General features: G+C 36.4%; 1 protein-coding gene across 6 annotated transcripts in view; it reads right to left on the reverse strand.

The window, feature by feature from the left end:
* RAPH1 (Ras association (RalGDS/AF-6) and pleckstrin homology domains 1) overlaps window positions 1–22,448 on the reverse strand; it is an 86,415-nt gene that overhangs the window by 26,688 nt on the left and 37,279 nt on the right. For 4 of the 6 annotated variants that reach the window (XM_053918955.2, XM_053918956.2, XM_053918961.2 and 1 more), the window contains exons 5-6: window positions 8,934–9,014; window positions 3,381–3,455 (exon numbers count right to left, since the gene is read on the reverse strand). The exons of 1 other annotated variant lie outside the window; for it this stretch is intronic. In XM_053918955.2, the coding sequence (XP_053774930.1) occupies window positions 3,381–3,455; window positions 8,934–9,014 (156 nt within the window). The remainder of the gene's footprint in view (window positions 1–3,380; window positions 3,456–8,933; window positions 9,015–22,448) is intronic. One more of the 6 variants, XM_053918958.2, reaches the window with a different exon arrangement.

Raw genomic sequence — 22,448 nt, forward strand, 5'->3', positions numbered from 1 at the left:
CCTTAAAGTAATCATGAAATTGATAGACTCTCACTGAGAAAAGAACTAACATTAACTAAACACTCTAAACTCGTCACACACTAATTGGCACGTTACACATAGTATCTCATTTAATTTCAATAATGTAAGGCTATTATTATTATTTCCATTGCACTGATTAACTAAGGCCCAGAAAGACTAATCTTCCTAAGATTATATAGGCTCCAAGTGACTACTTGCTCTTTCCACTACAATGTGACACTCCCTTTGTCTTAAGGGTTATAACACGAACTCCTGGGATAGCAGTTAATAGAAACTTATTGTCAAACATGAAACAAAGATAATGGTGGTCAACATTACAGCAGTTCTTGAAACCCTGATAGTCACTAAACAACTGTTCTTTTATTTGACAGACATCTGTTGAGACTGAACAGGCTTGGGTTTGAGTGCAGGGGAAACAGAGTTCCAGCTCATAAGTGTACATTTAATAAGAGACAAAACAATACATGTGTCGTAAGTTAGTCAGTGATAAGGCCTATGGGGGGAAAAATAAAGCAGGGAAAGAGTGACAAATATGCATTACCCAATCAGGAGACCAGGAAGGCCTTTGGAATGGTATGCAGAGAGTTAAGGCCACTGGATCAGCAATGTCCTTTGCCCACTGCTCTAACTGATGGCAAAATAGTCCTGTGCTGACACTAATGCCACCCCTAGAAGAAATTGGTTAGCACTATTTTTTGCAGAGTCTACCAGCTCAGAACTCCATGTGACATAGTTATTTCATTAACAGCAGTCTAGTTACAACTGGATTGGTGGGAAACACACAGAGACACACAGATACACACACAGACACACACATTCTTTTTGTTGCCCTGCCCTAAACACAGTGCCACTGTGTTCATCCTGCTGTGTACTAATTACTGGGTGTGACAATGTCCTGGAATGACAGAGTGCTGGTCAGAGGTGTGTTAGTAACTTGGGCACATGCTCTTTGGATAGAGAGAACCAGACTGCCACACAGGAGATATCCAAGAGGTATAAGCTCATTTTAGCTTCAAAACAACCAGGTGCTATGGGAACAGGACACTGACACTGAGAGATCCCTGTGGCTCAGGTTATCTTGGAAGTTCTACCACTTCACCCCTGATTCCATTCTCCTCCTCATCCTAAATGTTTAGGGTCTATGCACATTCCTGCTCAAATTTCTTCGTGTATGTAAGCAGGATGTTATAGAGCCAGGTGTTGTTATACACACCAGTAACGCCATCACTTGCGTAACAGAAGAAGATACAATCTGAGGAGGGAATGGCTCTGATGCTGCAGTAGGTATCACCATCTCTTGGGCAGAGGAAGATGAGAAGTTACTGACTGTGTTTATGCAAAACTTGCAAAGAATTACTCCCCCACTCTATTTGGGGGAGGGGGACTCCTTAGCATGCCTTGGATGATTTGGTTCCTGCAATACCTCTCCAAATCTAAATCAAGACACTCAAATCTTCTTTCAACAACTGTGGCTCCAGCAACAGATCCTTTTTTCAGCTTCTCAAACATGCCAGGCTTTGTTCTCTCTGGTCCTATCACATGGACCACTCCCCTTTGCCCTCCAGATGGATTCTTTTCATCCTTCAAGCTTTAGATTAAGTGTCACCTATTAGAAGGGTCTTCTCTGATTTTACTATCTAAAGGAAATATAGCCTTCCTTCATAGCATGTAAAATGATTAGAATTTGTCTACATGCTTGCTTGTGTTTTTTAAATTTATCTTTATAACAGACTGTGATCTCCTGTGGGGGGGGGTGCAGGGGGGTATATGGCCATTTTATACAGTGTTGTATCCCAGTAGCTAGCACAGTGCATGACTCAACAAATATTTGTTGAATGAATAAGCAATGGAAATGGAAAAATTACACTTAATCTGTGAGCAGTGTACAAAATGGACTGGAGGAGGGATAAGCAAAGAAAGAGACTAGTGTATTGGCTCTGGTAAGATATCAGAGCCTGTTTTAGGGGGGTGGCAATGGGGATTAAATGAGTGGGTGAACTCAAAAAATCCTGCAGATTACCATGCGCGTCACCAGAGCTTTGAGATCGTAAGTGAAAAGAAAGGCACCAAGAAGGGTAAAGGGTAAAGGGCTCAGACCTGGGCAATTGGGAGCATTCTGAACAGAAACAGAAATGTCAAATGAAAAAGATGAATATAAATTGTGAGTCCCAAAGGTAAGGAAGCTAAAGACCTGTGGGATTTAAAGTGCTGGTCACCTCCCATGAAATGCCTGTTGGCTCTCTGGAAATTTGTTGATGTCAGGTTGAGAGATATGATCTAGAACAGAGTTGTTAGTTGAAGCTATAAGTGTGAACTCTAGCTAGAGAGAGAGTAAATAGAGCAGAGCGGAGGAAAAGGAAAGAACTTTGCTATTGTTATAAAGTACATGTCTATAATCTACTTAGAATTCTACAGTTCCTTGACCTTTAAGCTACTTGTAACCTACTCCCAGATCTACTTTTAAGGAGCAAGAGAAAGGGTTTCACTGCTGACTCTTGGGTCTTCTCTTTGAGCTGCTTCTCATGGAGATTTTAATTTTAGATTTATCATTTTCTTTCACAAGTTTATAAGGCTAAGAAATTAAAAAAAATTTAAAAACCTTCTGATACAGTAACAACTTAGAGACAATACCTATAATTAATATCCATATTCTTCAGAAACCAAGTCTGACATTCCTGAATTTAACATTATTTAAATAATGAAATAAAAACACGACTTGAAAAGAGGTAGAAAGCTATCCCATCAGCTTCCTTATTCTGTTACCCTTAGTTAATGATGGCAATGGCTGAAAGATTTAAAATTGATGTAAAATACTAGCCCAATGAAAATCTGTCTGGACTGATTCAAACCATTCTGAAAGCGAAGAACTGAGAAATTAAAACTCAACATTTTCTTTCAATCTGATGAAGCGAATGTAGAAGTCAGATTCTGTTTATACAGATAAGGTGCTGGAAATATAAAAAAGAATCAGAAAACAAAGTCTGCTGAAAACAGCTCAGAGCATGCATAGCCATTAGTAGTAAAAGCTAAAGCAATGATTTTCAGACTTTAAAGTGAAAGACAATGTTAAGCTAGAAAAAGTGAAACATACTTGGGAGGACTTTTAGGTATACATGAAAGTTAAAAACTAGTGAAAATTTACCGAAAATATTTTCTACTCTCAATATATTCTGATAGTCATTAAAGTCAGTAAATATACATATACCTCCAGTAAGAGAAAAAATACCTCTATTCAGCACGAAGGTGCTGATGTAAAAAAGTACAACCTTAAAAATCTGAGAGCACAATCAAAACCAGAAATTATATTCTACCTACAAGGCAATAAATATTTACATACAGGTGGAAAGAAGTAGTATCACCTTGGTCAGCAAATGAGAAGGTTTTCCTGCAATGTTTCTCAGAAGAAGGGAGGTTTCCCTGTCCAGATAGGAGTGCTTGTCCAGAGAGAGAGAAAAACAAACAAACAAAAAAGGCAATAGAAGTCAATAGAGGTTTTTTTGTGTTTAAAATACAAAGCAAGAATGATTTTCTATTATTAATCTCGTATCTTTTCCCTAAACTCACTGAAATGTGTCCAAAAGAAAAAAAATTTAAAAAGAAAAAAAAAGAAAGTAAGAAAAGGAGGGTGAAGTATAGACACCACTGATGCCAATAGGCATATCCTAACCAACTCCTGCTGACCCCTCACTCTGGGAACACGGACTGTGTACACTGCAAAGATCACAGAGCCAGTCTGTCCTCCAGGGCAGTGTTTGTGAGTGCTGTGTACGCAGCACAAATGAACAGGTGTTGAAGACCAATGACATATTCCTTCTTTTTGTAAGCCTACATAAAGACCCATACAGCTTTAAATAGTACAGGTATTTTTATGAAAACAGAAAAAAACTACATCATTTCTAAAACTCCTGCAAGTATTTCTGACCAAAATTCAATGATAGCCACACTAACAGGGAACATGTCCATAAATATTTTGCCTAATGAATGTCATCTATTTTCAGTAAAATTTTATTAATTCCTTACATTAGGATACTAACAGACTATGTTACACAGTAAAGGATTTGCACAGCAAATGAATATGAATAAAATATTAAGAAGTGCCGTTCCCTTAAATTGGTTAAATTAATTCAAACAATTAAGATATTTTAATTAAAATGACTGTGAATAACATAGTCCCTAACTATCCTGTTCCCCATTGATAACTTTTTAGTAACATGTTGTAAGTTTATGCAACTGCATTTAAACTCATATACTATAAATTACAGCTGTTTTGATACATATATATACATATACAAATATATATTTAAAAAATTCAGACTTGCCTGTTCTAAATAATTCCAAATTAGTTTTAATGCTATGTACTTACTAACCACCATTTAAAACAATACATGGCACAGCTAAGTGGAGTTATAGGAAATACTGTATAATGTTATATTTTATAAACCAAACTATATATCAAATTATTCTTGAGAAATTCTTTTAACTCACGTAAACACTACAGCAGCATCCACTATCATAAGGTTCTTTGTCACAGATAATAAAACACACTACTTCACGATTAGAAATAGTTACAAAATATAATATTAACTTAATATTTACTCATATCTCACTATGTTGAATTAGGTTTTTCATATAGATTTCACTGCCTGTTATTTTTTTAGTTTTGTCTTAATTCAGGATGAACCTTACAAGAACACCTGCCCCTTTACCCACTCCTAAAAAAAAAAAAAGAAAGAAAGAAACCTAAGGTTAAAAAATAATGGATATAGGCATGGTTCAGTGGATTGAGCACAAGCCTGTGAAGCAAGAGGCTGCCAGTTCAATTCCCCATCAGGCACATGCCTGGGTTAAGGGCCAGGTTGTGTGAGGGACTACCAATCAATGTTTCTCTTGCACATTGATGTTTTTCTCCCTTTCTTTCTCTCTCCCTTCCCCTCTCTATTTTTTTATTAAAAGATAAATAAAATCTTAAAAAATATTGGATATATTCATCAAGACTAGCACTAACAAGTTCAGCCAACAAGAACAGAGACAATTATCCCTAGGTCATTATTTACCTATATGGTATGATTCTCCTGAAGATAAAGACACTAGGTAAGCAGAAATTTCCAAAAATTAATTTAATTTGAGGTTAAACATCAGGACCAAGGAGAAAACCATGGGAAATGGAGAAGCCAAAGAATTTGAATGTATAATCCATGGGCATGAACTAAGGTGGGGAATGATAGTGGGGCAGGGGGGGTTACAGAGCAGAGGGGAATAAAGGGGAGAAAAAAATGGGACAACAGTAATAGCATAATCAATAAAATATATTTTTAAAAAAGAGCAACTATAACTTTCATTGCTCTTACTGCCATTCATTTTTTTGCTATTCACATGCAATTGGGAAAAAAAAATACCCTTATACAATTATGTAAAACACACAGAAAATAATTTATTGAAAAACTCCTATTTACCTTACTCTTTCTCAGGAAAAGATTCCCAAAATGAGTAAACATCAATATTTAGAAAATTTGATTTCAAATTTAAAATATTAATCTGCCTTACCCTATGAGAATAAACTATTACTTGGTAAATATAATTCCAGACCTTCAATTCAAGTTTAAACTTGAATATTTGAAGACTCTAAAGTAGAAGTTATCCATTAAAAAATCTTTATAAGGTTTACGTAGCTTAAAATAAAAGTCATTATAGTTGGTGACTCCAAAATATGCCACATCTAAAAATGAGACCACTGCCCTGGATGGTGTGGCTCAGTGGACTGAATGCCAGCCTATGAACCGAAAGGTCGCCAGTTCAATTTCCAGTCAGGGCACATGCCCGGGTTGCAGGCCAGGTCTCCTGTTGGGGGTGTGCGAGAGGCAACCTATCGATGTATCTCTCTCATATTGATGTTTCCCTCCTTCTTTTTCACCTTCCTTTCCCCTCTCTCTGAAAATAAATAAAATCTTTTAAAAAGTTTTTTTAAATGAGACCACAAACAATAGGTAGGACTGATCATAAATTACTTTGTGTTTGAGACAGTCATATATAGCTATTCACTGGTTAGTCACTAGCAGGGAGGGAGGCCTGGTCTCCATGTTCCCTCTATCTAAGCTACAAGTATTTGTAGCAGAATCTGCTCTTCCCCCGCCACCCACCCAGCCGAAAATCTAGGAATCGGGAGCAGCAAATTTCTTCCTTCAATAAATGCCTTACTTTATCTACCTTTCCCTACTGGAGCCAGTCCTACAATGCTCTAAAATTCCCCAGAAAGTGAGTGTGGGTGGCAGAAGAGCAGGTTACTCGAGAAAGAAGCAAGAGGGATGAGGGGTGTGCAATTGGAGGACTTAGAAAAGTAAAAGAGAGTGGTTTGGGCACATTATTAAATCAGCCTACAGTCTTAGTACAGGTTACTGATAACAAAAATGCAGAGAGCTTTATTTAAATGGGGCCTTGTAATATTTTCCTTCATTCACCACTAACAACAGTCAGTGGCTTATTATTATCTTAATCCATTTTACTGGTCTGTTAGCCCCTCTTCTTCCTCTCTTCTGTTTTTCCCTTCCTTTTATCCATTCAACTTTGAGGCTGCAACCATGTCAGGCACTGAAGATGCAAAAGTGACCAAGATAGGCATTTCTTGCTCTCACAAAGTTTAGAGTCCAACAAGGAGAAAACGGAGAACTACAATATAGTGTGTTAAATGGTATGGGAGCAAGTAGGAGGTGGACTACCTAATTCAAAATTAGGGGCTCAGTAAAGTACTTCTGAAAAAAACTTAGAAGTCCTGGAGGATGGGTAAGAGGCAGCTGGGGGTGGCATGGGGAACAGGACAGAGAGCAAAGACATCAGGGGTTCTCACTGGGGGTGGTGCTGCCCTCGAGGAGGCATTCTGGGAAAACACTAGGGATATTTTGTGCTGTCACAATAAAAAGGAGGGAGTAACTGGTATTTATTGGGAGGGTTGTCAGAAATGCAATATGTCCTATAAGCATGGAACAATGTCACATAACAGCAGCAAAAGTTCCACATCACATATGAAATTTTAATGTCCTTATATGAAAATCATACAGATGGCTAATCCTGTTTATAACAATCTAAGCTTAGAATCAAATTCCTTTTTACATAGAAAAACAAAGTATTTATGTGTAATTTTAATATTCAATGAATCTTCCAGGAATGTTACTTACCATGTAAAATAAATTGAGGGAAGCCAGCACTTTCTTTTCTTTAGCATTTACCAAGCATTATCCATTATGTTAGAAAATCATTTCAGCAATGGAAACCTAGCTCAAAGTAAGAGTAGCCAATGCCAAAACTGGCAGTATCAGACTGCACTCTGTTACATGCAAGTGAATGACAGGAAAGATTTGAAATTCCTTTTAACAGCATTAATAATAAATCATTACTATATTAATGAAAAGATAAAATGCAGGAATTTCACTGGGCTTCATTAATAAAGATTGTTTAAAAATAATTCATATTACTGTTATTTAAAATATAGCACAAAGAGAAATCTATATAAAAAATCAAATATTGAAATCATATTATCACTACCTCATTCCAACGTTGTAAGGCAGGGAATGATTTTGCCATTATATAATTACCAGCAAGACTCAGATCACTTGCAAGAATTTGGTACTGCCCCATTTTCTTTTCTCTGACCGTCTATAAACTGTCTCAGCACACGGTCGCTATACTGCAGTTAAGATTATCTACTGTTTCCTATTACCGTATGCAGGTTTGTGTGTCTGCTATTATCTGTCACAAGATGTCTTAATTCTGGGTCCACCCTACATTTCTGCTTTCTTTTTCCTGTAAAAATTTTCTGTAAAAAAAATTTAAAAACTAAAACAGATATATTATTGTACTATAAATTAATTTTTTGTTATTCTTCCTTCATACTAGGTATGAGGACATGAAATTCATTAAAAATAGGTATGTAAGTTACACTATCAATTTCATTTGCGGTAGTAAAAATATTATAAATTATCAGTTATGAAATGGGGGTACTGGGACCGAAAGAATTGAAAACTGCTGCTTCGGTGGAAGAAACAAGTAGATAACAACGCAAATGTTATCTACTTGTAACATGTAAATGTTATCTACTAAGTAAGTGTGGCTGAGTGTAGGGCAGGGGTTGGAGGTGAGGTTGGAGAAGTGTTTTTGCCGATGCAGTGCTGACCAATGTGAATATAATAGCTAAAAATGTAGTTAAAATGTTCTAGTAACCACATTTTTTAACAAGTAAAATGAAAATGGTGAATTAAGTTAATATGAGTATTTTTTTATTTAACTGAAAATATTCACAATTTCAGTAATCAATACAAAAAATATTAGATATCTTACATTCTTTTTTTAGTATCAAGTCTTTGAAACCCAGTGTATATTTTGTCTTTATAGAACATCTCAATTTGGATTAACCACATTTCGAGTGCTTAGTAGCCATACGTGGCTACCATACAGTAACAGTGGAGCTCTGAAGTATACACTGACCAGGTATCTACTGACCAAATGATACATTTTTGATAAAAAGAAATTAGGTTTTCAGGTAAGCATCAGTGCAAGAGAATCATTCTACTTGATATCCCCATTCTGAAAAACAGCTACATTTGTTAATATCTTAAGAAATTTACAAAAGCCTTTAGCTTCAGGATAAAAAATAAAGCATATGGTTTCAGGTTCCAATACAGAACTTCTCTATATTACATATGCTATATATAACCTATACAGTTTCACCATGAGTATTAATATTCAATAGCGCCCTATCATAGAGTGGCTCATTTGCTTTTGCTCATTTATTTTTAAGTTTGGTTTAACTTTTAATTGAGAAATTGAGGTATATGACAGGGTTTCATCACCAAAAGTTCTAAAGAATGCATTCCTCTTCATTGATATTTACGTAGTCCTATGGACATGTTTATAGAACTTACAGGTGTCAGCTCAGCCTGTTCCTCTGTGAAGTCAATATGACGCTTGGCCTGCTTGCTGGGACATCTCAGAGAAATAGCATGCTGTGAAAAATGCAGGAAGAAGAAAATGACAGGTAAAGGAGGTGGAAACGGGCAGTTCTCATTATCATGCAGGAAGGGAAAAGATCACTGAGATGAACAGTTGAAACAAAATGGTAATGAAAAGTTGCATGTACCTTTCATTATATTATGCAAAAATAAAACAGATGAGAACCAGATGATCCTGGCCTTTAATAACTTAAGGATAACCTCACTGTATTTCTGGACAGTAGAGCTCTGTGAGTGAGCTATGCAGAAACACTGTGTCCATTAACAATTCATGCTCTGAACCTTAACTGGGCCTTGACTGCTGTTTGACAGTACTCTTTATTCCTCCTCCCTCACTCTAAGCTTGTTTTAAGTAGTTTCCAAGTTCTTCAAGCTTCTAATTTCACCCTTCCACCTCTTCACATGATCTCACTTCCCTCCATTACTAAGCAAATCACATCCACTTATTTTGAAGATCTTCATCACTAATATGTCTCCAAGGCTAAGCATGTCCTAGATCCCACTCATTTCCCCTCTTATAGCTCAGTCTCTGACACTCAACTAGTCTGGCTTATTGGTGGCAGGAAGGACAGACAAAAATCAAGTCTTTTGGGTACCCATCTCTTCTTAAACTGTTATTTTCTAATTTTCACTGCCAAATTTCTTGAATTCAGCTATAGTGTACCTCCTCCATTTACCCCTCAATTCCCCTCATCTAGCATACATCTATTTTTCCAAAGTCTTTATCCTTATAGTTGTGATGTATTCTGTAATTCATTTCTGAAGTCACCAATGACCTTTTAGTCAAGAAGGTTTTCTGTCTTTCCTATCAGTGCCCACACCATGCTGTACCGAAATGGCCTGTTTGCTTATCTGTATTGACACCCTCTCCTCACACAAGAAATTATAACCTCATAAAGGACATTGTGTATTATGTTCAGTTTTATCCCTTAGAGCTAAGTGCTGTGCCTGGGAATATATGAACAGCTATTTTTCGGTCTTAATGCCACTGCTTGGCCAGATGAAGACTGTTTGTGCTTTCCTGCCTCTACACTGTCTCTTTAAACATATTCTATAGCACTGTGTCAACCACTACATCACTGGGAGGACTATCAAATCTATATTGCCAATATCCTCATTCTTAGGAAACAAAGACTGATGTATTAATGGCTAAAGTGGCATGATACATGCATTAACTCCAAATGTTCAGAGAAAAAAATGTATGTGCAAAAAGAATTAAATATGGCAAAATGTTAGAAATTAGTGAATTTGAGCAATGAGTTTCATGAGTTCTTTGTACTATTCTTTCATGTTTTTGTAAGTTTGACATTATCTCAAAATAAAGTTTTTAAAAACCTATTTGCTCACACAAGCTCATATATTGGTTAATTTTTTTAAAAAACCTAGATCTGGAGTGTTCAAAAAGAAATGACTGCTGTGTACCATGTTAAACAGTATGATAGAATATTGCACCTATTAAAATTCAACACATCCTTACCATCCTTTACAATAATAAATATATGTACGCAAAGTGACAAAAACAATAGAAAATAGTACACATGCAAATAAAGATTAAATGCTGTTACATTAATAAAGATGAAAAGGGATTATGGAATGATAAAAACAATTTATTTAATGTTAATTAGGGTCCATTTCCACAAAACATTTACTTTCCTACAAAAAAATTGTATCCACAATCTAATTTTAATTTATTCTTCATCACTACTTTAAATCTGAAAGCTATGCTCAAAACACATAATAAAAATGAAATTTGAGAGTCAATTCTCCACATAAATTTTGCTCTAGACATTCTCAGTTCCAAATCTTCCATTTGTTATAAAACTATCAAGTTTTCCATCAATCTATCAAAAAAACTCTCCACAAATCTCTGCAAAGTAACAGATCACTACTTTTTTAAACTGAATCTGAAACATGTTAAAATGAAGTATGATTTATGAGCCAGAATCTAGGAGGAGGGGAAGGAGGGGGAATATGTAAAAAAGCATTGATCTGAACATAGGAGTCAAACCATAAATCAAGAAATAGCCTCGTAACAAAGTTGTGGTTACAATTAAGCACTTCCGTTTGCTAGCTAACACCTTAGATTACAACTGGAAGTAGAGGTTTGTGAACACACATTGGTGTTTCAATAAAGCATATTTATGTTTCTCTTTTATTGACATGTGTATGAGCCTTCCACAAATATTTTTTTTAAAAAAAGAAAAAAAGAAACCATAGCATGATGTTTGAGGATGTTGACCCTGGGGCTGGAGTGCTAGGGTTTAAGCCCCAGCTCAGCTATTTACTGGCAATCTGACTCTAAGCTTATTAATTAATCTGTTCCCTCAAATGTAAACTGGGGTTATAACAGCATTTATCTCCAAAGGTTCCCAGAAATAGAATTCTGTTAGAAACAGATTTCAGCCCTCATCTGAATTTTATAAGCTTCAATTCATTTAGATGAGCAATAGCTTAGAGTTGTTAAATTTTAAGTATAGTCAGGAATATACTAACCATCACCACAAGATGGGGATGTTACTGTATAAATCTTTTTGCCTTTTTTTTCTTTCCAGCCCATTTAAGTTCTGTCTCTAAGGCCTGAATCTGAGTGTGCTGGCCAGTCTAGCTTTGTCTTGATTCTCCTTCAATTCTGTGACGAAGCATCATGGTATTGCAGTATGAGCTCTACAATCAGAATGTCTGGGTTCAAATCCTTGGTAAAGTTCTTTAGTTACTCCCTGCCTTAGTTCTTTTTTACAGTTCTTAGTTCACTGTAAAACAGAAGCAATGGTACCTACTTCACAAGGTCCCAGGCAGACAAAGTGTGTTAAGACATGTAAGCACAATGCTCACCACAGAATAAACACTCAGTATAGTAGCTGCTATTGTTTCCCCCCTTCTCTTTATTCCTCTCCTTTTACTGGCCATTAGATAGCCAGTGAATATTTGAGGGCTTTTAAAACCATTTCTTTTATATTTTTATAGTCCCTATTAATTTTAAAAACAGATGGATATATTTCTATTCTTTTTTAAAAAAAGTCTTTTACTAGCCCTCCACAACATAACATATAAAACAAAAAAGAAAAACAAAACAGCCCTAAAACCAAATAAAGACGCCTTTTTCCTTCTTCAGAGAATAAAATCTGCAGATTTCTAAAAAATACACACAGAAAGAAATCAGGGCATTTATGCCAGAGTTGATTGGGATAATCAATGGGTTTGAAACATGTTTGTGAGTGAGAACTAGACATTTCCCTTGGTTTTTGACAAATCTACAGCTGTTCTTTCACTTGGTACCTATTCTTTACACTATTAGCTTCACTAGGTTAGGCCAGCAAAATCTAGGATTAAAACACCAAGTTGGTACATGCAAATAAATTTCTGTGAGATTTAGCAACATAGCCATTAGAGTTTTAAGAGAGCTGTAGCTGCAACAATTGAAATATCAATCAATATCACTAATCTTTTAGATATGCAGGTCTCAAAGTTTTAGGAAGCCCTGTGCTTCCCTCCTAACCCAGTTAATACTCCAGATCAAAGGACTGTTTGCTAAGGATAATTCAATGGATTTCAATGCCAGTGGGGTATTCCCCGATGCTACAAATACACCTGCTGTTTTCTTTCCAATACCTCAAAATTTCTGAGCACATTAATTCTTGAAATATTTCTGAAAAGTAAAGGAAGTGAAGGAATTACTTTGAAGCTATGATGCTGTGTTACATGTTATGAGTTACAACAGTGTATCTATGAAAGATTTCACTTAATAATGCCTATACATATAAGGAAACAATAACATTAAAAAGTTTGAGTAGCTCAGATTTTCCTACTATTATATATATAACACAATCATCAAGTATTCTTAAGATTAGGCAAAAACCTTCTAAAGCTGCCATAAACTACAGTGACAGCTTTTAAAATCATTTTCACTTTAAAAATACCTTTTCATGTATAAAATTCCAAATTCAGAGGAATTATTAAATTTAAATCCCACCAGAAAATAAATATAAGGCATATTTAAGCATTAACTTTTATCAGTAAACACTATCATATAAAATTTATAACATGCAACTGCTATTTAAATTTGCAAACTGCTGTCTTACTTTTCAATAAGATAGCAGTTTGTTTCAATTGTTTTATTCAGTTAATGTGAAAATACCACAAAGATGACAGAAAATTATCTGCAAGATTTATTTCACATTGGTTAAGATTAAAGAGCCCTTATTAGAATTTATTTCAAGTACAACAAATTTTAATTTAAAAAATTAGCAAATAAACATTACTGATGGGTATCCTAAGAATACTGACTGAAAATACTCTGTAATTCATTTTTATGTTTATCCATGGTAAATATTTTTATGCTAAAACATTCTTCAACATTCTGGAAATAAAGGTTTTTAATAATCAGCTTCAATTTATTTTTAAAATATTGATAAAAATTGAAAGGCAAATGTTTAGTTTTGAAATTCAAATACAGATTTCTCAGTTATTCGACCTACTTAATCTCTTCTTTGGAATAATGCCCCTACCAAAGGGATAGTGGGAGGCTTAAGTGAGATAACATGTGAAGTACCTGTAAACGCAGTATTTCAGTAAGAGTCAGGAAAGAGAAACTCAGAGAAAAGAAACATGCTCTCTCTCTTGAGAAATTGTACTGTGCCTATCCCTGCTGGGTTTGAGAGACCAACGAGGCAGAAAGAAAAGCCACAGTATTATTTATTTTTAGATGGGCAGTCTGAATATCCATGTCTCCAATATGAAAAATAAAACCAATCTCAAATGATTTTTCTAACTGCTTTTTGTGTCACTAAACCTCAGTTGAAAGTAACTTCTGTCTTGGGTTTTCTTAAAACAGTTAGGTATAATTCCCACCTCTGAAGAACCCAGTTGTAAAAACCAAGCTTCACTTTTCAGGGTTTTCATACGGTACTTCTCTTGTGGCACTCCGTCTACAATCTTCAACGAAAATAAATGCTGATAACTTGACACTGCAGACTTCTAGTCAAGATGGACTTAATACATGCATATTTGTTCATGCAAATATCTGAGTGCTTCTTATGAGCCAAATCACGTTCTAGGTGCTAAGGATACATCAGTAATCAAAATTTAAAAATAAATCCGTCTCCTCATGGAGCTTATATTCAAGTGAGAAGAGACAGATGAGCAGAATAAAAAAAGTAAAATATATAGTATGTTAAATGCTGATAAAATAAAGAGAATATAAAAGAAAAAAGAGAGATAAAAAGTAATCACAAGGCAGAAGAAGAGAAGTTCAATTTCAACTAGGGTGATCAAAGAAAGTGATATTTGAGCAAATCCTTGAAAGGTCTATCACAGGGGAGGGTGTTGGAGCAGAAGACCAGTGAAAAGGCTCTGAGGTGGTCTGACTTCTGGCAAAGAACCACCAGGAGGCAGCATGGCTGGCAGAGTAAAGGAGTAGGGAAGAGAGGAAATAGAGGCAGAAGTAATAGGAAAGCAGATCCCGTGAGGCCCTGTAGGCCACTGTAGGGATTTTGGCTTTATACTGACAGATACAAAGCAAAGCCTTTGGATTTGTAAAGAGGAGGAGCAAGATATGAGTTAGCTTTTAATAGGACTACTCTGACTGCCGTGTGGATAATGCCTGTTAAGGGGAAGGTGAACACCGGAAGGCCAGTTGAGAGGCTTTTACAAAAATCTATGTCAAAATAATGCTGGCTTGGCCCTGGCTGGTACGGCTCAGTTAGTTGGGCATCATACCACAAAGCGAAGGTTTGGATTCCTGGTCAGGGCACATGGGTTGCAGGTTTGGTCCCTGGACAGGGCGTGTACAAGAGGCAACTGAGTAATGTTTCTCTCCCTCTCTCCCTACCATTCCCTGTCAAAAAATAAATGCATAAAATATTTTTTAAAACAGATAACGCTGGCTTGGTAGAATGGAGGAGGTTATAAACAATCATATTCTGGACATATTTTGAAGGTAAAGGCAACAGAATTTGCTGCTGGATTGAAAGGGGGGATGCAAAAAGAAAAACAGAAGTAGATAAAAACATGAAAGATTTTGCCTGATGAACTAGAAGGATGAAATTGCCATTAACTGAGATGGAGAAGACTGTGGAGTAAGTTTGAGAGAAAAGATCAGAGCTTCAGTTATACACTAGTTAAATTTGAGCTATCTATTACACACCCAAACAGAGATAAATCTTGATACTATGTATGAGCCTGATGTTCAGGGGACATGCTGGATAAAGATCCTGTATTTCACTGAATCTAAGATGATTTAATGTTGGTACTTGCTTGACCTTTATCAGAAACTGTCAACAGAAGGCTTCATAAAACAAAGGATAATTGCCTCTTTGCTGACAGTGAGTGATAGAAGCCACCTGATTTTAGAACACGGTTTCTCAACCTTGGTGCTATTTTGGGTCAGATAATTCTTTGTTGTGGGGGCTCTCATGTGCATTGTAGGATTTCAGCAGTATGCTTGGCCTCTACCCACTATATGCCAGTAGCACCCTTCTATCACTGACAATGAAAAATGTCTCCAGACATTGCTGAATCCCCTGGGAGACAAAATAGCTCCCAGTTGAGAACGATTATTTTAGAGAGACGATAATGTTGGGGGCAAATTGTGTCTTAAATAAAAATAGGGTATTAAGACTTGGGAGTTGTCAATGCATAAGATCACAAAAGGAGTGGCTATGGACAGAAAGGTAATCTGAGAACTGCACCTTGGGCACTCCAGGTGAAGAAACTAGACAAGAGAAGGAAATTGTGAGTGGACAATGAGGTAGCTCCACAACCTCCCCGAATCCTACTAAAAAAGATGAAAATAAAGGGGTTTTTTTGGCATGGTGTACTTGCTTGTTTTTAAGACACACTTGCAAGAAGACATGACAAAATTTTGGACCCCCAAGCTAGAATTCCAAAATACGGCTGAGTGGTAATCAACTCAGCAGGCCCAAGAAAAGCTGACTACTAAGCCAGCGCTGGAGAAAAGCAGAGGAGCACCCCAATTTATATTATGCAACCTCGAAAGTCTCCAGTAGCAGCAGAAGGGAAGGTGGGACTAAAAGCAGGAGGACTGGTTGAAAGCATATTTAAGATTCTCTCCTTTATTTGCCAGCCAGCAGCAGTCTCAGGTTTAGATTGACATTCACTGACAAGACCCAGTGGTCCATAGCCTGGCACCAGGTTCCCTTAGCTCCACTGGAAGCCAAAGACAGTACATTAGCATGACACATGCTATCTTCAGAGGATCATCTATACAGCCTAACAAGGGTCTTTTGTGGACCAACTATTGTTGAGAGAAAGAGATCATGTGGGTAAGTACAGAAATTACCTGGCTTAGAAAAACTTCCTGTTCCACAGGAACCAGTAAGTACATTATCACAGCTAATACGTGTAAGTTCCAAGGCCCCTCAAGAGATGTGTTCATGCTAACTTAAAAGAGTCATACATTATGCACCAGGAAGCCAAGGTCTGTGTCTTTTCATAGGCTTCTGAAGTTCACTCACTATCTTCCTGATCCATATGCACTCACCAATCAGGGGTTAATTTACCATACACAGTATTACCATACACTGAAAACATTCTACATTTATTAACTAAGTTTCTAGTAAATAAAAATTCCAAGGGAAAGAAAATCCCAGTCATTTCTCATGAATAAGAGGGCTCAGACCTGCTACTAACTCTGTATTTAATGCAGTAATTCTCAAGTGGGGGCAATTTTGCCATACAGGGAACTTGTAATAACGTCTGCAGACATTTCTAGTTATCCCACTGGATGGGGTGTGTGTACTACTGGCACCAAGTGGGTAGATGACAGGGATGCTGCTAAACATCCTACAAAGTTTAGCTCCTCAAAGAATTATTGAGTCCTTGTCAATAAACTCATGGCTGAGAAACCCTATCTAGAATGATTAAATAGAAGATCGCATGCTGAACACCGAGGACCACCCCACATCTCAAGCCTTCTTCCCCAAATGGGCTGCTACAGCACTAGGAGCCAGGCATACGCTATGCACACAGGGGGCCCGGAAGAACGTGCCTTGGAGAAGCTTACCCATCTGAGAGAAAAAAAACCTAACAATGATCCTAAAGACTCTGAAAGACAGAAAAATATTTAATAGAAATTAATAGAGAGTTAATCAAGTGGGGGAAGGTCTGGAGTTGAAATAGTGATAAACACAAAAAAAGAGATACATATTACAATCTAAAGAAAATTATTAATTCCAATAAAAGCAAAATATGTCCCATAAAGGAAATGTAATAAAAATATAGAGTTTAGCAGTAAAATGCAAGTATATGGTCGTGATAATATAAACACTGAACAGCAGTAATCCAATCAAAATATATTGGGAGGATGGGGTAAAGATGGGAGAAGTAGAGGGAGTTGTCTAAAGAGCACTTGCTCCTAATCTTCCAGGATGAGAAATCAGTAGATAATACATAATGATAAACCTATACAAAGTGATATAAATATAGATTTACTGATATGGGGCATAAATACCCTAAGGATCAGCTAACAGCAGAAAGTGCTTACCTCTGGGAACAGAAAATGGTGTGTGTGTGTGTGTGTGTGTGTGTGTGTGTGTGTGTAGGTAGCAGCATTTTTTGTAACAAGTCTTAGAGAACCATTTGAGTCTTTAAGCTCCATGCATGCAAAACTAGTAGGTTTTCAAAAATTGTATGTGAGTATAGGGACAATTTGATATATGGGTTTGGGACCTAGTATGCCTCCCTCAGTTTTCTTGATTTGAATCAGAACAAACTACATTCAGAAAAAGGTATATTGAAGCAAGTTCCAGTTGAATCACTCTTCTACTCATCTGGGCAAAGCAAAAGAACAGGCTAAATAGAGAAAACCTTAACTCCTTTCCTTGCTTTATTACTGTTCACACACCAAACCTTGTATTAAAGCCTTATGTTAAACATAATACCACTAAAAGTTGCCTCTCACAGGCTTCCTGACCTGGGATCAAACCCGCAACCTCTAGGCACGGGCCCTGACCAGAATCAAACCCACAAACTTTTGGTATATAGGACGACGCTCCAACCAACTGAGCCACACTGGTCAGGGCATTTTACTTGTTCTTTTACTGTTTGAACTTTTATAACAAGGGTATGTTACAGAGGAAGCACACACACAGATCCTGAATGATTAATCTGTTCCCATGCATCTTGACCCAATTGAAAGTGATCTAATTGGAAGGAAGGAATACATACAAAAACAGAAAAACCAAGAAAGCCTATCCCTAATAAAATAATGCTAATATCCCAACAGGTAAATCTAAAAGACATAAATGATGCATACCATTCAATAAGTAGCTGGTGCTAAATGTAATCCCCAGGTATAATAAGATAGAAATCAGTTTTCAAATTCTCTATAGAATATATACCACTTAGATAAGTTTCATTTTGAATAAATGAAAATTTATTGTTAGACTGATATAATTTGGTTTCTCTAGAAGCAGTAAGATTCGAGTGTATCTCCATACCACCATGATTCATGCTTTCTTTGTGTTCCACATTCTCTGGAACAAAAAGCTAGGTAAATGGAATTTACATAGAATTACTGAGTGATGAAAAGTAATCTAATAAATTAAATCAATAATGTCAATAGGTATAAATTTTAAATTTCTATGCAATTCCTTAAATAATGTTTTATAAGATTTTGCCTTTAGGTTTTTCATAAATAAATTATTTTACCCTGTAGTAGAAGGCACTGTAAACACAAATGGAATGGAAAGCTGGCTTTATTTTGTCCCCACTGATTTTCTTCTTTCTTGTTGGCAATCTCTAACAAAATTACCTCTCCCTAATGAAAAAACTCAATAAAGAATTCACCTTCGGGAGGTGGAGAAAGGTACAGAAGGGATAAATGGTGATGAAAGGAAACTTGACTTGGGGTGGTGAACATACAATACATTGTCCAGATGATGTATTGTCAGTTGTGCCCCTGAAACCTATATAATTTTGTTAACTAGTGTTATCCCAATAAATTCAATAAAAAGGAAAAAATAAAAAATAATTCACCTTCACTAAGTCAACTTTTTCTAAACTTACTTGATCACGAAGCCATTCCTTACACTCATCCCATCACATCCAGAAAAACTTCATCTTTAAAAATCTGTTCAGCCCTGGCTGGTGTAGCTCAGTGGATTGAGTGTGGGCTGCGAACCAAAGGGTCACCAGTTCGATTCCCAGTCAGGGCACATGCCTAGGTTGTAGGCCAGCTCCTCAATAGGGGATTTGCAAGAGGCAACCAATTGATATTTCTCTTCCTTTCTTTTTCCTTCCCTTCCCCTGTCTCTAAAAATAAAGCCTTACAAAAACAACAATAAAGCTGACATCCCATTAAAAAAAAAAAATCTGCTCATATGTATTAGTGCTGACTCTCTGAACCACTGTATAATGAAGGTAGACAATGTACTATTAGCTCCCTCTTACTTACGAGAAATTGATGTTCACAGAGGTTAAATAAACTCACTTAGATCCTATGGGTAGTGAGTGGCAAAGAAAACACCTGGAATGAAATTTTCTGATTCCAAGCCCAGTGGCTCTTTCCACTACACCAACCACACTGACTCTTTGATAATAAACTCCAAAAACTAGAATCCTAGAAGGCTACAATGGGAATCAATCTTTTTCTTTAGTTGTTATTTTATAATAAACATACACTAAGCAATTATCATCAGCTTACTAGTCATGCTATTCAAACTGTCAAATAAACCATTTCAAGTTTTTGATTAATGTGAAGCAACTAACAATTCAAAGTAGTCACAGGAATAAATGTGAAGACACTAAATTTTTTTTACTTTATTTTTATTGTTTTACATTATTACAGATGTCCCCATATTCCCCCTCTTTGCTCACACCCTCCCTCAACTCCCCCTTCCCTCTGGCCATCACCACACTATTGTCTGTGCCTATGAGTTATGTATATGAGGTCTATCTGGAAAAAGTCCAACCATTGTTAATATAATGAGAACAGTTTGAGTAACAGCAATGTAAGCTGGTAGCGAAGGAGAGTGGACTGGAATGTGCATGCGTGAACAATGATGACTTCACTGTACTAGTCAGTGGGGGCAGTAGGTGCTGTTGAGTGAACATGTGTACTGTGTGGCCGTCGCATTCAAAATGACTGAGTGAGTAGAGCAAGGAATCTGCATCAAATTTGGCATTAAGCATTAACATTCTTCCGTGAAAACTATTTGGATGACTCAGAGGGCCACAGCCATGGGCAACTGGTGAATGGTAATTCATCACAACAACACATCCACTCATGCATCCCATATCCTGCAGGGTTTTTTTTTGTTGTTAAACATCAAATTGCCTGGGTGACTCAGCACCCCTTCTAGCCTAGATTTGGTGCCCTCTGACTTCCAGCTTTTCCCCAAACTAAAATCACCTTTAAAATGGAAGAGATTTCAGACCATCAATGAGACCAGAAAAATACGACAGGGCAGCTGATGGTGACTGGGAGAACTGTGTGAGGTACCAAGGTGCCTACTTTGAAGGGGACTGAGGAGTCATTGTCTTGTGTACATTGTCTCTTGTATCTTCAACATCTGTATTTTTCATTGTTACATGGTTGGATACCTTCTGGGCAGACCTTGTATATGTTCTTTGGCTAATCCCCTCACCTTCTTTCATCCAGCCTCCTCCTACCCCTCCCCTCTGACAGCTTTGTGTGTTCCCCATATCCATGCCTCTGTTACTATTTTATTCCTCATTTTATTTTGTTCATTAGATTCCACATATAAATGAGATCATATGGTATTTGTCTTTCACTGACTGACTTATTTCACTTAGCATAAATTCTCCAGGTCCATCCATGCTGTTGCAAAAGGTAAGGTCCTTTTTTATGGCTACGTAGTAATCCATTGTGTCAATATACCACAGCTTTTTTATCCACTCATCTCTTGATGGACACCTGGGCTGCTTCCATATCTTGGAGATTGTAAATAATGCTGCAGTGATCATAGGGGTGCTTATGTTCTTTCAAATTAGTGTTTTGGGTTTCTTTGGATAAATTTCCCAAAGTAGGATCACTGGGTCAAAAGGCAGATCCATTTTTAATTTTTTGAGGTATTTCCATACTGTGTTCTACAGTGGTTGCACCAATTTACATTCCCACCAATAGTACAAAGGGTACTCCTTTCTTCACATCCTCCACAGCACTTTGTTGATTGTTGTTTGTTGATTTATTATGACAGCCATTCTGACTTTGTTGATTTATTGATAATAGCCATTCTGACAGGTGTGAGGTGGTATCTCATTGTGGTTTTAATTTGCATTTCTCTGATGATTAGGGACGGTGAACATCTTTTCATATGTCTATTGACAATCTGTATGCCCTCTTTGGAAATGTGTCTATTTTGGTCTTTTGCCCATTTTATAATTGGATTATCTACTTGCTGTTAAGTTGTATAACTTCTTTATACATTTTGGAAATTAACCCTTTACGAGATGTATAATTGGCAAAAATGTTCTCCCATTCAATGGGTTCTCTTTTCATTTTGCTGATGGTTTCTTTTGCTGTGCAGAAACTTTTTATTTTGATGTAGTCCCATTTGTTTAATTTTTTTCCTTTACTTTCCTTGCCCTACCAATTATATTGGCAAAAATATTGCTACAAAAGATGTCTGAGATTTCACTATCTATATTTTCTTCTAGGATTTTTGTTTCACAACTTACACGTAGTCTTTTATCCATTTTGAGTTTATTCTTGTGTATGATGTAAGTCAACAGTCTAGTTTCATTTTTTTGCAAGTACCTTCCAATCTTCCCAATATCATTTATTGAAGAGACCGTCTTTACTCCATTGTATGCTCTTGCCTCCTTTGTCAAATATTAATTGACCATTAAAGGCAGGGGCTTGTTTGAGTGTTCTCTGTTCTATATGCCAGTACCTGGTTTAGATTACAATAGCCTTGTAGTATAGTTTGTTATCAGGTATTGTGAAATCTCCAACTGTGTTTGTTCTTCTTTCTCAAGATTGCTGAAACTATTTAGACTCTTTTTTTTGGTTTCACATAAAATTTTGAAATATTTGTTCTAGATCTGTGAAATATGATACCAGTATTTTAATAGGCATTGCTTTGAGTAGTATGGATATTTTAATGATGTTAATTCTTCATATCCAAGAACATAGTATATGCTTCCATGTATTTGTAGTTTCCTCAATTTGCTTCTTCAATGTCCTTTAGTTTTCTGACTCCAAGTCTTTCACATCCTTGGTTAAATTTATTCCTAGGTACCTTTTTTGTTGTTGCAATAGTAAATGGAATCGTTTTCTTAGTTTCTCTTTCTGATAGTTAATTATTGGTGTATATAAATGTTATTAATTTCTGAGTATTAATTTGTATCCTGCTACTTTGCTGAATTCATTTATTAAATCTAACAGCTTTTGGGTGGAGTCCTTAGGGTTTTCTATGTACAGTATCATGTCATTTGCAAATAATGACA

The sequence above is a fragment of the Desmodus rotundus genome, chromosome 2 (genome assembly GCF_022682495.2).
Source record: "Desmodus rotundus isolate HL8 chromosome 2, HLdesRot8A.1, whole genome shotgun sequence".
Taxonomy (NCBI): Eukaryota; Metazoa; Chordata; class Mammalia; order Chiroptera; family Phyllostomidae; genus Desmodus; species Desmodus rotundus.